Source organism: Jaculus jaculus, chromosome X, assembly GCF_020740685.1.
Source record: "Jaculus jaculus isolate mJacJac1 chromosome X, mJacJac1.mat.Y.cur, whole genome shotgun sequence".
NCBI classification, from domain to species: domain Eukaryota; kingdom Metazoa; phylum Chordata; class Mammalia; order Rodentia; family Dipodidae; genus Jaculus; species Jaculus jaculus.
In genome coordinates, this window is record NC_059125.1 from 89,339,787 (window position 1) to 89,354,683 (window position 14,897).

The following is a 14,897-nucleotide window of genomic DNA, read 5'->3' on the forward strand; positions in this document are numbered from 1 at the left end:
TCATAATTTTAAATGTATTAAATTTAAGTTATAAGTTACTGATAATAAAGATGTTGTAGCTCCTATTCAAATTTTTCATACTCCGTGGATTGGGACCTCCAGCTCAGGTCCCCTGGCTTACTTTCTGTCTGTTTTCTTTTTATCTGTTAGATTTCAAGAGCTTCTCTCCAATAAAGGATAAATATAGTACTTATGATTTTTTTCTTCAAGCACTGCAAGTGATGACATGGGTTCATAGAAAATGCTAGACTCATTGTAATTTTAATGATTTATTTGGTACCATTGATCCCTATACACATTGTTCAGAGTAGCTGTTTGATACTAGTTTTAAAAGACAATTATGGGCATGTTTTAAGTATAGAATAGCCCACACTTATTGTACAATATGAAAGAACAACATATCAGGTTGATTGCTTATTATCTAGATTGACGGAAATTGAATATCATTAAATATATTAATTTGTTTTTACTACCAAATCATTAATGGTAGTTTAGTACTTCAGAGTTGAAGTTTGCATTTGTAGATTCAATGGGGGGGTTGTTTCCCATGAAACAAAGTTCAATGTTTTGAGATAGATATTCTATCTTGGAATATCATCTTTATGTTTCTTTAAAAATATTTATATATTTAATTTAAAGCTTAGAGAGATATAGAGAAAAGAGACAGATGGAATGGGCTTACCAGGTCATCCAGCCATTGTAAATTAACTCCAGATTCATGCACCACCTTGTGCATCTGGCTTTATGTGGGCACTGGGGAATCAAACTCTGGTCCTTAGGCTTTTCATGCAAGCAACTTAACCACTGGCCATTTGTCCAGCCCATCTTTACATTTCTATAAAATTTATAATGTAGCATTCATTTTTTCTTTTACTTACACTTATTTATCATTATGACAGATGTCCATCATATATAAATAATGTGTGTGGTTTTGTATGTGTTTAAGGTATTCTTAATGTATATGGGCCCAAAGAATGATTTATACATTCCAGTTTTATTTTTGATTGCTTTAGGTTCAACATTTTGGTTGTTATTATTATTATTATTATTATTATTATTATTTTGTGTGTGTCTGTATCTTTCTCTCTCTCTCTTGGTGTATTCTTGTGGATCAGAAGGGAATTAAAAATATTTTATTTCTATTTATTAATTTGAGGGAGAAAGAGGCAGAGAGAGAGAGAGAGAGAGAGAGAGAGAGAGAGAGAGAGAGTATGTGAGTGTGAGTGAGAGGGTAAATGGGCATACCAGGGCCTCCAGACCCTGAAAATAAACTCTAGATGTGTGCACCACCTTGTGTATCTGGTTTACATGGGTCCTGATTAATTGAACTTGGGACCTTTGGCTTTGCCAACAAAAGCCTTTACCACTAAGCCATCTCTCCAGCCCCAGAAGGGAACCTTTAAGGTATCTGTGCAAGACCTCTTTTGTGACATGTTCTATTGCTGCAGCAAATGTACTGTTAGACTGCAAAGGAATGTCAGACTAGCTCCCTCAGGTGGTCCAGATTCTCATGGCTCTGCTTCTCATTGGCTTTGGCCTATTTGTTACAGGAAACTGTGTCACACAAAGTTGGCACCTGAGGTAGAGTAGAGAATCAGAAAATGTATTCATGTTGACATGGACTCAGGGAAAAAATTTCCAAAGCCTGAGTCCTGAGATCTGATAGGTCAGTGCTTTTTATAGACAGTATGGCAGGCAGTGTGACATCACCTTGAGTTCTTTACTATGTGTGGGTTATAAGTTTCTATGGTTCAATGATTTAGGGGGTACAAATGGAAAATTCATTAACAATCAGTGATAAGAAAGTAGAAATACACCATGCTAAATTATCTCATGGTAATAAGTAATAAGTTTTACATACATTTTTTACATCCAGACCTTAACTCATATTGTGCAGTAAATTGCCTTATGTTGTCTCATGCAACTAAAAGTTTATTTAATGAAAATTAAACATAAAATATTATAATATATTTAGAAGACCTTATGATTTTTGAGCAGTGAATCAGATAACATACTTTTCTTCTTAAAGACATTTTTGGTAGATAAGTAAAAATAATCTATATTTCCAGTTTTATATTCAAATTTGTATAGCTCATTATCAGAATAATTATGTATATTCATGTGTATATGACACTGTACTTTTCCTATTTGAACCTAAGTAGCTAATGGTGAAAATGGCTTTTCCTTTTCTTATACCTTTAAAGATATAGGGAGAACTACAAGGATAGGTAAGAATCTCACTTGATTAAAGTAGCCAAGGAAACTTCCTGCATTACACTTGATAAAGCATAGTGAATAGCAGTAACAACATTACTGTTTTCATGACAGTATTGTCTGTTTGAAAATCACACCACTTATAGTAATTGCTATTTGTTTGCATGATATAGCTCAAACAACTTGTACACAATCCAGTTCCATCCAGCATGTGTTGCAATACACCATTACTACAGGAAGTATCAAGCTTTCTCTCAAATTATAACTAAATCAGTTTTTACATAAAAGAGATGAAAGATAGTACTTGGGTTAAGTCAAACTTAACTCACAAATATTTATTCCTATTGTATACTTAAAACATTCCTTTTTTCGTATTGCTTATCATGTAATGATATTAACATTTCATATAAAATTAAGGATGATATATGATTATTAAATCGACCCAAAATACCTCTTAGTTCTCTGTGCAGTGTCTTAGATTTATACATAGTCATACTGACAAACATCTCCATCCCAAAGATTTCCAACATAAGGGATAACTTCATTTTGTAAAATCTTTTGTTCACCTAGCTTTGGAATAGCATGATGAACTCTAATTGCTAAGTTTGTCTGCATTATTTTTTAAAGATCAAATGGGCACAGTGGTGATTTTCATTAATCTCATACAGAGCAGCTAATTAAAATTTCAATTACTATTCATCCATTATCTAGTTGTTGCCTTTGTTCAGTATCAGAACAGGATGTTAATAATAAGCCATTCTTGTATTACAGCCCTATTAAATACAGTGAGATCTAGTTTAATCTCTTGCACTGCTTTGTTTTGGGTTGATTTCTTTAATATCATGTTGTACCAATATTAGTAATGCTGAAGATACTATGATTTTTAAAATAGAGGTTTTAGAATTAAATACCTGTTGCTTCCTTATTTTTTTAATTCAATTTGGAGCAAAGTAGCATATAGAGAATAAATGTATTACCCAAAGGATTGGATACTGTACTTGAATCATGCATCCTCAATAATTCTGTGTACTTGGCAAACAACTGGATTCTTTATTTCTAGAATGAAGATGTTAGATGAGCTGATTTCAAAGGGCCATTCTAACCTTAACATGTTAGCATGTTTCATAGAATTCTACTTAGAACGCATGTTAAAACCTCAAAGTACTTCTGAAGTATGGAAACAGTTATTTGTTCTGTACAGTTTTTTTTTCCTATTCACAAAATTATTTGTGTCCCTATAACAAATTACATAGTTTAATCTTTCTAAAGCTGGACATGTTGGGTTCAGCCTTCAGTTGCAGCACTTGGGACACTGTGATAGAAAGGTTGTCATGAATTCAAGGCCTGCCTTTGATACATAGATGCTCTATTGTGGGGGGGAGGTCATAGCACAGAATTTAGAGAAAACTAACCTCTGAAACTTTTCTACCCAGAAGTGGGCAAGCTGCTTCTAGGAGCAGAGCTTGAGAGGTGGGAAAGCTAGCTCTTGCTACCTTCATCTCAGGAGTAGGCTAGATGCCTCTAGGAGTACCAAGAGGTTAAAAAAAAAGCTGAATGTAAGTTTAGTTTAAGCCATTAGTAAACCAGCTTCATCTTCTGTCACTGCTGCTCTGATATGATATTACATGGCTGTGGCTTCCTGTGCATGTAGATGCTCATTGACACTTTTATTAAAATGCAAAATCATTCATACATAAACAAGTAGTACTTAGTATTAGCAAAGAGTAAGAAACTTTAAACCTTAGATAATACTTCAGCATTACTTAAAGGAAGAGATTTAGGAGTATGGCCTGCTGGACTTTGCTGATTCCAAACACACATATACCCTGATCAAAAGAGCAATCACATTAAGCTCACCAGTTAACTTCAACAGATCTGTGAGCCCATAGTTAATGGCCTTGTTTTCAACACCAAAGTCAGAGCTTCTTATGTATGTATGTTGGTTCTGAGTCAAGAGTCCAACCAGGCCTCTGAGGAAAGGAGACTAGAGCTCATGTTAAGATCAGTTAGTATCTCTAAACATTGCTTGTCAATATTGGTCACCTGTACTCTTCAGGCCATAGATATGCTAACAGTGAAGAAACCTAGTCACATTGTTTAAAGCAGGTGTATTACACAGCTATAAGAATAACTTTAAAGCAAATTACAAGTAAGGAATTTAGCATCTCATAGCACTGATATAAAAAATGCTTGTAAGGTCCATAATAAATATCCCCATTTCTTTTCCAGATTTCATTAGCATAGTTCATTCTTATAGCTTATCTCCACAATGAGTGCCAGGCAAGCCTGCAGTACTAAGACCTTGTTCCAACAGACAAAAAGCAAAAGCCAGCAAACAAATCAAAACAAACAAACAAAAAAGATTTAGGTAAACTTTTTTCTAAGACTTGAGAGGGGTAGGGTAAACTCCAAGGTAATGGTCTGACGTAGATGCATGAGACTCCTGCTTTGGACACTTTATATGTATTGCCTTAATTGTAATACTTTCTTACCCTCCATGTCATAGAGAAGCAAACAGTTTTTTAAACACCCCAAGAGGTATTAGAAGATAAATAATTGTGGTATGAGTTAAACTAGGGAGTCAAGCTTAAGCTTTTCCTGAATTTCATATGTTGTCTCAGTTTGTCTGTTCTGAACTCATTATCTTTGCATATATTGTAGCTGAGTCTCACAAACAGTAACCTTAAGAAGCTAATATATGTTAGATATTTTTGTCATTATGATAAACACATAAGAGAAATTATATGAATGAGGAAACTTGTTTTTTGTCTGAAGCAGTTGTTTGCTTCCATAGTCAACTTGTTACTAATTGTTTTGAGCCTGAGGCCAATCAAGTTCAGTGTATCCATGGCAGAATATAGCTGGTCACTTTATGGTAGACAAGAAGCAGAAAAGAGAAATAGGCCAAGCATAGATACATCCTACAAAGGCATGTCACCAGTGATCCCTTCCTCAAGCTATGACACATCTTACACAGTTTCATTGCTTCCTAATGGTTTATTGAAATTTGAATCCACCAAAAGAGATTTTCACCATTGACTAAGTTGGAGACTTTATGATCTAATTGATCTCTGGAAAGGTCTTCACAAATATGTGCTAGGTATGTGATGCTATTTCCCAGGAGTCCCTTGAATCAATAAAGTTGTGAAGATTAGCTATCCCTAAAGCTAAGATAAGCTTAGAAGCTTCATGTTCAAATTGTTTATTATTTACTTATTTGTTTATTATTCATTCATCCTTTAAGGAAACTTACTATTTATTATTTACCAGAGAGTTTCATAAGATTTGTGGGGTATAGAGGTGCCCAACACAGGCAGTATTGTTACTTCATATAGCATACTGATCAGGAAAAACACAGTAAACACATTATACTTTTTTAGAGCTAGTACTGTTTAAGCTATAAAATACTCAGCTGTAAAGATTTCTCAGTGGTTAAGGTACTTGTCTAAAAAATCAAAGGACCTAGGTTTGATTCCCAAGGACCTATATATGCCAGATACACAAGGTGGCACACACATCTGGAGTTTGTTTACGACATATAAAAGCCCTGGTGTGTCCATTCTCTCTCTCTCTCTCTCTCTCTCAAATAAATAAACAAATTAAGATATAAAATATTGTGAAGATCATTAGAATGGGGAAAGAAGAGCATTGTCAGGCTGAGATTTAAATGATGGGTCTCTTCAGCTGGAGGAGTTTTCCTGAGAAAACACCAGAATACAAGGAGCAAGCACTATGTACAAGCCTCTAGGAAGGATCAGTTAAGCCTATTAAATGAGAAATGAACTTGGAGATTATATAAAAGTGGTATGTGACTATAGACTGCCCTGCTTTAATTCTTGACTCAGTTTTCAGATGGACTTGGTAGTGTTGTAGGAAGTGAGTTTCTTGAACAAAAATAAAAATTATGCTATCAGGCTGGAGAGATGTCTTAGCATTTAAGGCACTTTCCTGCAAAGCCTAACAACCCAGGTGTGATTCCCCAGTGTCCAAATAAATCCAGACGCACAAAGTAGCACATGAATATGGATTATGTTTTCTGTGTCTAGAGGCCCTGGTGCACCCATTTATTTTCTTTACATTTATTTCTTTATTTTAATTTTAGAGACAGTAAGAGAGAGAATTGGCACACCAGGGCCTTAGCCATTGCAGTCAAACTCCAGACACTTGTGCCACCTAGTGGGCATGTGAGACCTTGTGCTTGCCTCACCTTATGCATCTGGCTTATGTGGGATCTGGAGAGTTGAACATGGTTTCTTAGGCTTCACAGGCAAGTGCCTTAACCATTAAGTCATCTCTCCAGCCCTTTTTTTTTGTTTTTATTTATTTATTTTTTTATTGCAGAGACGGGGGCGGGGGGTTTCCAATTTCTTTCCCGTCCTCTTTCTCTTTCTCTGTCTGCTTGCAAATAAATTAATGAATCATTCTTTTTTTCAAGAAAATTATGTAAATGGTTACATACTGTCATTCATTGTGGAATAAAGGATGGGTAGATGAATTATAGAAAGGTATGAATGATTTCAAATTGTGTTTTTACTTAATGTATGTTGCAACTTATCCCATCAGTTTTTAAAGTACTTTTCTTTATTTTTATTTTTTTTAATTTATTTGAGAGAGGAAGAAGCAGAGAAAGAAAGAATAGGTGTGCCAGGGGCTCTAGCCACTGCAAACAAACTCCAGACACATGCACAACCATGTGTATATGGCTTATGTTGGTACTGGGGAACCAAAACTGGGTCCTTAGGCTTTGCAGGCAAATGCCTTAACTGCTAAGACATCTCTCCAGACCTAGCAAATAACTTTTAAGAGCTTCTACTATATCTTGTAATAAAGCAAGATAATTCAACATGAGAACTAAAATGTAAAACTGCATTTTTGTTCTGTAATTACCACAGACAAATTCAAAAATAGCACTTGCTTTTTTGAGCCTGACTAGATTCAGAATGTGTGTTCTTATTGCATTCACAGTATAAAAAGAGACACACATAATAACACATAATCACAATATTTTAATTGTAGCATAGTGATAATATTGCTGCAGTGCATTCAAAATTGAAGCTTATCTGTATTTCAAGAAGACTTTTTAGTATTTATAATGTAGTGGTAATTTAATTCATGAATTAAGAATAATTAGTAATTTCTATATTGAGGAGGCATTCTCCATACACAACCAGAAATTATGAAATTCTAGGGAGTCAATTTTTAATTTTTAATATAGCTTTAAAGAAAAGTAGGTCTATATCTGTTAATGTTCAAACTTGTTTACAATAAGGGGGAGCAAGTGTTGGAATACTTAGCAGAAAGCCAGTAAAATCTGTATGGACTTAGAATATAGTACTAAAGCTAGGTTGTTGTTTTTTTTTTTTTTTTTTTTTTTCCGTGGTAGGGTCTCACTCTAGCCCAGGCTAACCTGGAATTCACTATGGAGTCTCAGGGTGGCCTTGAACTCACGGCGATCCTCCTACCTCTGCCTCCAGAGTGCTGGGATTAAAGGCGTGCGCCACCACGCCCAGCTCTAAAGCTAGTTTTAATTCAAGAGAGTATAAAAATATTATGTTATATGGAAAATCTTGTTTAGTTATATCTATGTGGAACTATGAGTTATAAATACAATGAAAGTGTCGTTATTTTCCTTGAAGCCTTTCCCCTGAAGTATTTATTGAGTTCTAGCAAGGTGATGAGGCTGAAGAGCTGTGATAAGATAATTACTTGTAGAAATAACCCCATGGATAGGAAAAATTAAACTAAAAAAATTGTTTCTACCAGATAAGTGTGTATCTAATGACATTTTAAAATTAATTCACATCAGAGGAGTAACGGGAAGGAATAGTTGAGCAATTGTCAATGTTTTAGTTTGATTTGATTAATTGCATTGCTATTTGGATATTATATTGTTTTATAGTTTAATAACTGCTCACATGCTTTGCAATATCTTGATATCCTATGAGATCTTTTGAAAGATTTAGGGCATGTATAATATTTTCATTTAATTTTCTTTTCTGTAGTTTATGGGATTGAATAAAAAGTATGTTAACTAGCAAAATTAATGAGATGATTTATGCATACTTATTCTGTGTGTTAAAGTCCAGCTAATATTAATTGAAATGCCTGAATTGTACATTTAACTCTGCCAGTGACACTTTATACAATTCATGTCAGTATTCGATCCAGGTTCTGAGCAACAGCAGTATAATTTTCTTTCAAAGAGAAAATGCAGAATGTTGTGATATCTACAATACATTTTTCTACACTTTTATAATTAAAGATTCATTAAGAGAATTATAGGCATGGTGAGGTCAGAAGCTAAGGGTAGAGAAAGGAAGGAGGGTGGAATGGAAGATAGAGAAAGAGAGGGAAGAGGTAAAGGAGAGAAGGAAAGAGGGAGGGAAGGAAGAAGGAGGCAGAATCTAGATATCCAATATTATATGGCTTTACGTTTCAGTTCTTTGACGATTTTTTGAGCTAGGGTTCTAACACGATACAGAGTACTTACCTCACATTTTCAAGGCCCAGGGCTCCTTCCAATCTCAGTACTGCAAAAAAGAAAGAAAGAAATTTTTTGCCTAGTATTCTTTAAATATTTTATATAATTAGATATCTATTATATAATTTTTTTTGCTTTCAACTTAAAAAAAAATACATCCAAAGTAGTATCTGGTTTTGAATTTTCTAGGGTGGCCTGAAGAACAGCAAACATGAATGCACCCTGTCTTCACAAGAGTATGTTCATGAACTGAGGTCTGGTATTTCAGATGAGAAACTTCTTAACTGCCTAGAATCACTGAGAGTCTCTTTAACCAGTAATCCTGTCAGGTAGGTGGTACTTATTATTATAATTCATACTGTATATTATTTGGGACTATACTTAGTTATAATATTTTAACCTGAAGATTTTTCTGTCCAGAAGCATGATATTAGGTAATAGATTATATAAATTCAATTTGCTTTTAAAAATGTATAATTAAAAAATATTTATAAGCAGAGAGAAAGGTGGGAAGTTGGGCATGCCATTACCTGTTGCCATTGCAAATGAACTCCCGATGTATGTTGTGCTTTGTGCCTCTAGCTTCACATGGGAACTGGGGAATTGAACTTGGGCCATTACATTTTGCATGTAAGTGCCTTTAACCACTGGACGATCTCTCTAGCCCACGATGTATAAGGTTTAAACATATAAAAATTACTTGAATATTTAATTGTGCTTTGATATTATATAAACGTGAACTAGAAATTCCTATATTTGCATAGATGTCTATCTATGGTACACACAGATAATTATTGTTATATATTTATTTACACAACACAGTAATTGGGTTATGATTTTCTTCCTTTTGTGCCTGTGAGATAGATAGATAGATAGGTAGTGTCATGTTCTGTTCAAGTTTTAGATATAAAACTCACCCATTTGTATAACTTTGAGATGCCAAAACTGAATTATTTTAACCAATAAAGAAGTGGGATAGAGACTATCAATAAACTCATTAAAAATCTATACTGTTGATTGTTAAAATAGCAGTTCATTGGCAGTAATAAAGTTCAGTATTTATCATCTCTTTCTGGACTATAACAAGCTTTTAGATTAACATACCAAATAATTTTATTTACTTTATAACTTTTCATGATGTTTCCCTATTTTACTAGGTCCATCTTGTACACATAGTCTTAGTAAATGCAGCTTAGTTATTCAACTTGGATTTACATATGAATTCAAATACATTTACTTGTAGTAATAATTCATTTTGTAAACAAATTTAAATTATATGACAAAAATTAGAATATTATTTCTTTGTGACTTAAGAATATGACAGTCTTTCAGAGGTGGCTGTCTTGCTATTTTTAAAATCTGTTCACATTTCAATGATCTCAGCAAAGAATGCAAGAGTAAGTTCTATCTTACTGTGCTTTTTTTGTATGTGTATGTGTAGTGTGTATTTTTGTGTGTTTGCATGTGTATGAGTGTGTATATATGTGTGTGCTTGCATGAGTGGAGTCAGAGATTGATGTCAGGTATATGCCTCAATTTTTCTCCACCTTATTTTATGGAGACAGGGTTTCTTGCTTAAATCTTGACATCACCAAGTTGTCTAGTATCGGTAGACATATTTCCCTGGGCATCAGCCCTTCTCCCTATTCCAAGTACGGGGATTGCAGGTGTGCTGCCCTGGCTTTGTGGCATTTACATGGGTGCTACAGATCCAAACTCAGGTCCTCATGCTTTTCCCACAAGCACTTAACTCACTGAGCCATTTCCCCTGCCATTTTTGTTAATTTGCTTTCTAAGTTAATATAGCATCTTACTTTAAGGCCCAGGCTGGTCTTGAATCCTTAAAACTCCTCTTGCCTTAGCCTCCTGCCTGTGACCATTACACATGTGAGCTGCTGCACCAAGTGAGGATGAATTTTGCAGGGAAACTGTCACAATTATACTCCCCCACCCCACCTCAGTATCACGCATAGTACCCTTTCATAGTGTGAAATACTTATGTTCATAAGAAATTTTTGTTGAATAGTTGATTGAGTGAAGAAATGTATGTCCCCTTTTATTCTCATTCTACAAGTGTACATGTAGGATTGTGGTGTGGTGTGGTGTGTTTGTGGTACGTGTGTGTGTGTGTGTGTGTGTGTGTGTGTGTGTGTGTGTGGCAAGTGTGTGTGTGCGTGCTCACACCTTATTTTGCATGTGCAGGTGCCAGTACTCCATGTATGTATGTAGAGGCCATAGTAGAAAGTAGGGTATCTCCTTCCATCTCTTAATAATATAGTTCCATGAGACAAAGTATTCTTAGATCCCTGCAATCCCCCACTTTTCCCTAAGCTGTAAAGGTTTTACAATTTCTGCTCTACATTAGAATTGTTTTCAATTTCTGGATTTATCTTATAGTCTTGTTAGTATTTTTCCTAAATACAGACTTGATTAATGCAAATTTGCTTAAATAAGAAGTTATGAATTCAAATGCTCAGTTCAGGCATTTATTGAGCAATTTCACTTCTTACCATAGATTTGTTACCTAAAAAATGGCTATGTTACATATTTCAGCAAATCGCCTTTGGAAAGTCATCTTTGTATATTTTAATGGATTTTAAGTTTTATGATTGTTTCAAGTATATCCTCTTTGGATTAAACTACAATTTTTAATATTTGCATGCATATTGATATCATACATACTCTGTAAAGTTGATGTTCTGGAGTATTATTTGTACTTTTTATATTGTCTTTTCTTTGTAAAACAGTATTTTTCTTGGAGGCTAGGCAAACAAGTAATTATAGGAACATGTAACTTCATAAGTTGAACAGAAATTAACTGAAATGTTTTATTACAGTTGTTTTGTAAAATTTTAACTTCACCATATAATTTTTCCAAGTTCATTTGAGAAAGCCTTTAGTTTTATGTCTTTATGGATTAGTAGCTTTTATTATCTGGAATAAAAATTTTCATTTCTATGTATAATGCCAAATGTTTTATCCTAGTAATAAAATTGCATTTTAGTGTAGATTATATTATGTGTGTGAGACTTAAATCATTGATCATTAAGCCCTCTGTTATGCATAAAGTAAAAATGGTATCTTTAAAATGCTAGTTTAGTCACATTAGAGGAAAGAAAATAATACATATTTTCATAGAATGCATATATTAATATATCTATGTTTAGGCATGTATGTGTTTGTCTATTCAGTCATGTAGAAAAGAATATTGCTCATCTTAATTTAATTACAAAAGAGAGCATGAAAACCAGAAAATCTTCTCAATACATACCATTGCTGGTAATCTGTACTACTTAAAACCATAAGAAAATCACCTTTCATTGACAGCCCTTATAAAAATGAGACTGAATCTTCATAAACTCTATAACTCATAAACTTTCCTTCCCCTCCAAGGCAAACAAATTATAAATGGTACTCTTGAAAAACACAAATGAGGGCTGGAGAGATGACATAGCGGTTAAGAGCTTGCCTGTGAAGCCTAAGAACCCCGGTTCGAGGCTCAGTTCCCCAGGTCCCACGTTAGCCAGATGCACAAGGGGGCGCACGCGTCTGGAGTTCGTTTGCAGAGGCTGGAAGCCCTGGCGCGCCCATTCTCTCTCTCCCTCTATCTGTCTTTCTCTCTGTGTCTGTCGCTCTCAAATAAATAAGTAAAAAAAAAAAAAAATTAAAAAAAAAAGAAAAACACAAATGATCAAATATAACAAACTTGTTATTTAAACTATCAAACACTTTTTTGAAAATTTTAGTCTTTATATATTTAAGAACATGTGAACTACTGCTTGCTCAAATGATAATTTGTCCTGGGGAAATTCATACTGGAGGTGGAGAAACAAAAAAAAAACATATTTTGTTCAAAATTATGGTGCTGAAAGAAATACTTTAGTAGATAAAATGTTTCTGTTATACTACTTATAGAAACCCTGAAACACTGAGATTAGTATATTATATATGTGATTGTAACTGTAGGTTTATCTTGCAATTGTCTGAGTTGTCTCAACTGGCAAGTTGGATGCGTATATAGGGTATTTTTTCCCCTACTTTAGTAGGATTCATCCAGAAGTAGGGGGAAAATATGTGAAAAAGAAAAAAAAAGAGTTTAGGAGGCTAGCTTGATTTTTATGCCTTGGTACTATTACATTGGGATATGTGCACCACTGTCTAAGGTAGACAGTCATTCTCTCATCTCTCTTGTAAGGAGTAGTGTCCTCCATCAATATTCCTTGTTTTATTTTTTTTTTCTTTTTAGGTATTGGTAATTAGACCTTCCCTGTTTATTCTTCCAGATGTAACTATGCACTTTAGTGTTCTCTGCTGCAGGAAAGGGACAACAGTAGAAGATTAGTTAAGTGGGTCTAAATATGAGTGGAAATAACAAAGATATTGCAACTGCTAAATTATTTTGTCCATGTAGAGTAGATTAAAAATAAATTTCAACCAGCCACCTGGCATGCATACTGCTTTAATTTTGTTCAGCCTGGGGATGATTTGACTAATGTTCCTCTTATGTGGCCCTGTTTGTGAGCTGAACCATTAAGAATAGGCTAATTCTGGGGAGATATTGTCAGCTATTTTGGGCAAAAGTATCTGTTTGAGGGACCTGAAAAACATAGTTGATGAACATAACTCACTTGTAGTTTCTTTTTACCCCAGTGGCTCGTATGCATATGCTAAACATGTGTGTGTTTATTGACGTTCATCCTGCATTAACTATGAATAAGTAGCTTTAGAAATGGTTTTAAGTCATATCTATTATTACTATTTTAATAATTCTTAATTTATCACTTTCCTCACTAAATTTAGTAATTATTTTAGCATAATTTGCTAAATCTGCTTCTCGTCTTTCTACTGTTCATTTTTTAAATGATGTTTTTTAAATTTCATTCATTTTATTATTTTAAGAGAGGGAAATAAAGAGATGGAAGCAGAGAGACAATGAGGGAACCAGGGACTCCAGCCAGTGCAACCAAACTTCAGATTCATGTACCACCTTGTGCATGTGGTTTATGTGGGTACTGGGGAAACAAATGTGGGTCTTTAGGCTTCTCTGGCAAATACCTTAATCACTAAGCCATCTCTCCAACCCATTACAGTTCGCTTTTTCTTTCTTTTTTTTTTTTTTGCTTATTTTTATTTATATATTTGAGAGCAACAGAGAGAGAGAGAAAGAGTCAGAGAGAGAATGGGCACATCAGGGCCTCCAGCCACTGCAAATGAACTCCAGATCCATGTGCTACCTTGTGCATCTGGCTTATGTGGGTTCTGGGGAACATAGCCTTGAACTGTGGTCCTTGGGCTTCATAGACAAGCGCTTAACTGCTAAGCCATCTCTCCAGTCCCCAGTTCACTTTTTATAATGAGAAATCAGACAAATGTAAAACCCAAGGATTATTTTTATTTTTTAGAAGTTTAGTGAGCACTTAGCTTATGGATTTAAAGGTTCATTTTAACTAAACCTTATATGAAATTGACTTCTGATTAATGCTTATTAAAATGATAACATTTATATAGTACTTCCTATCTTTCAGATAGTATTCTAAGAAAGAAAGGTAGTGGACTTACATATGTGGTAACTCAATTTATATCTGTATAGAATGATACAGTTTTTCATATAACTGCATATCTTCCCTCATATTTTAATAGTATCTAGATTATATTAATATGTTTCACAATAAAAATACTTTTTCTGTAGTTGTCATACTACATTGTTTAGGGAAAAAATGATAAAAAATGTACTTGTTAGTGCATATTCATTTTTTTTCTTGAATGCTTTCTCCAGTTGAATTAATAGATGCAGATCCTATGGATAAAGAAGACCAACATTATACATGTGTGTGTGTGTTTATGTATATATGTATGTACATACGTTGAGGTTTATTTATTTATTTGAGAGCAACAGACAGACAGAGAGAAAGAGGGAGGGAGGGAGGGAGGGAGAGGAAGAGAGAGAGAGAGAGAGAGAGAGAGAGAGAGAGAGAGAGAGAGAGAGAGAGGGAAGAGAGAATGGGCACTCCAGGGCCTCCAGCTACTGCAAATGAATTCCAGATGCATGTGCCCCCTTGTGCATCTGGCTAACATGGATTCCTGGGGAATCAAGCCTCAAACCAGGGTCCTTAGGCTTCACAGGCAATTGCTCAACCGCTAAGCCATACCTCCAGCCCTGCTTTCATATTTTGAATGCCCCAGGGGCATTTTTTAAAGACAT

At 34.5% G+C, this 14,897-nt stretch overlaps 1 protein-coding gene across 2 annotated transcripts in view; it reads left to right on the forward strand.

Annotated features, from left to right (window-relative positions):
- The window catches only part of Diaph2 (diaphanous related formin 2), a 915,994-nt gene that overhangs the window by 196,628 nt on the left and 704,469 nt on the right, over positions 1–14,897 (forward strand). For both annotated transcript variants that reach the window (XM_045140096.1, XM_045140097.1), the window contains one exon: positions 8,885–9,024. In XM_045140096.1, coding sequence (XP_044996031.1) covers positions 8,885–9,024 — 140 coding nt within the window. The remainder of the gene's footprint in view (positions 1–8,884; positions 9,025–14,897) is intronic.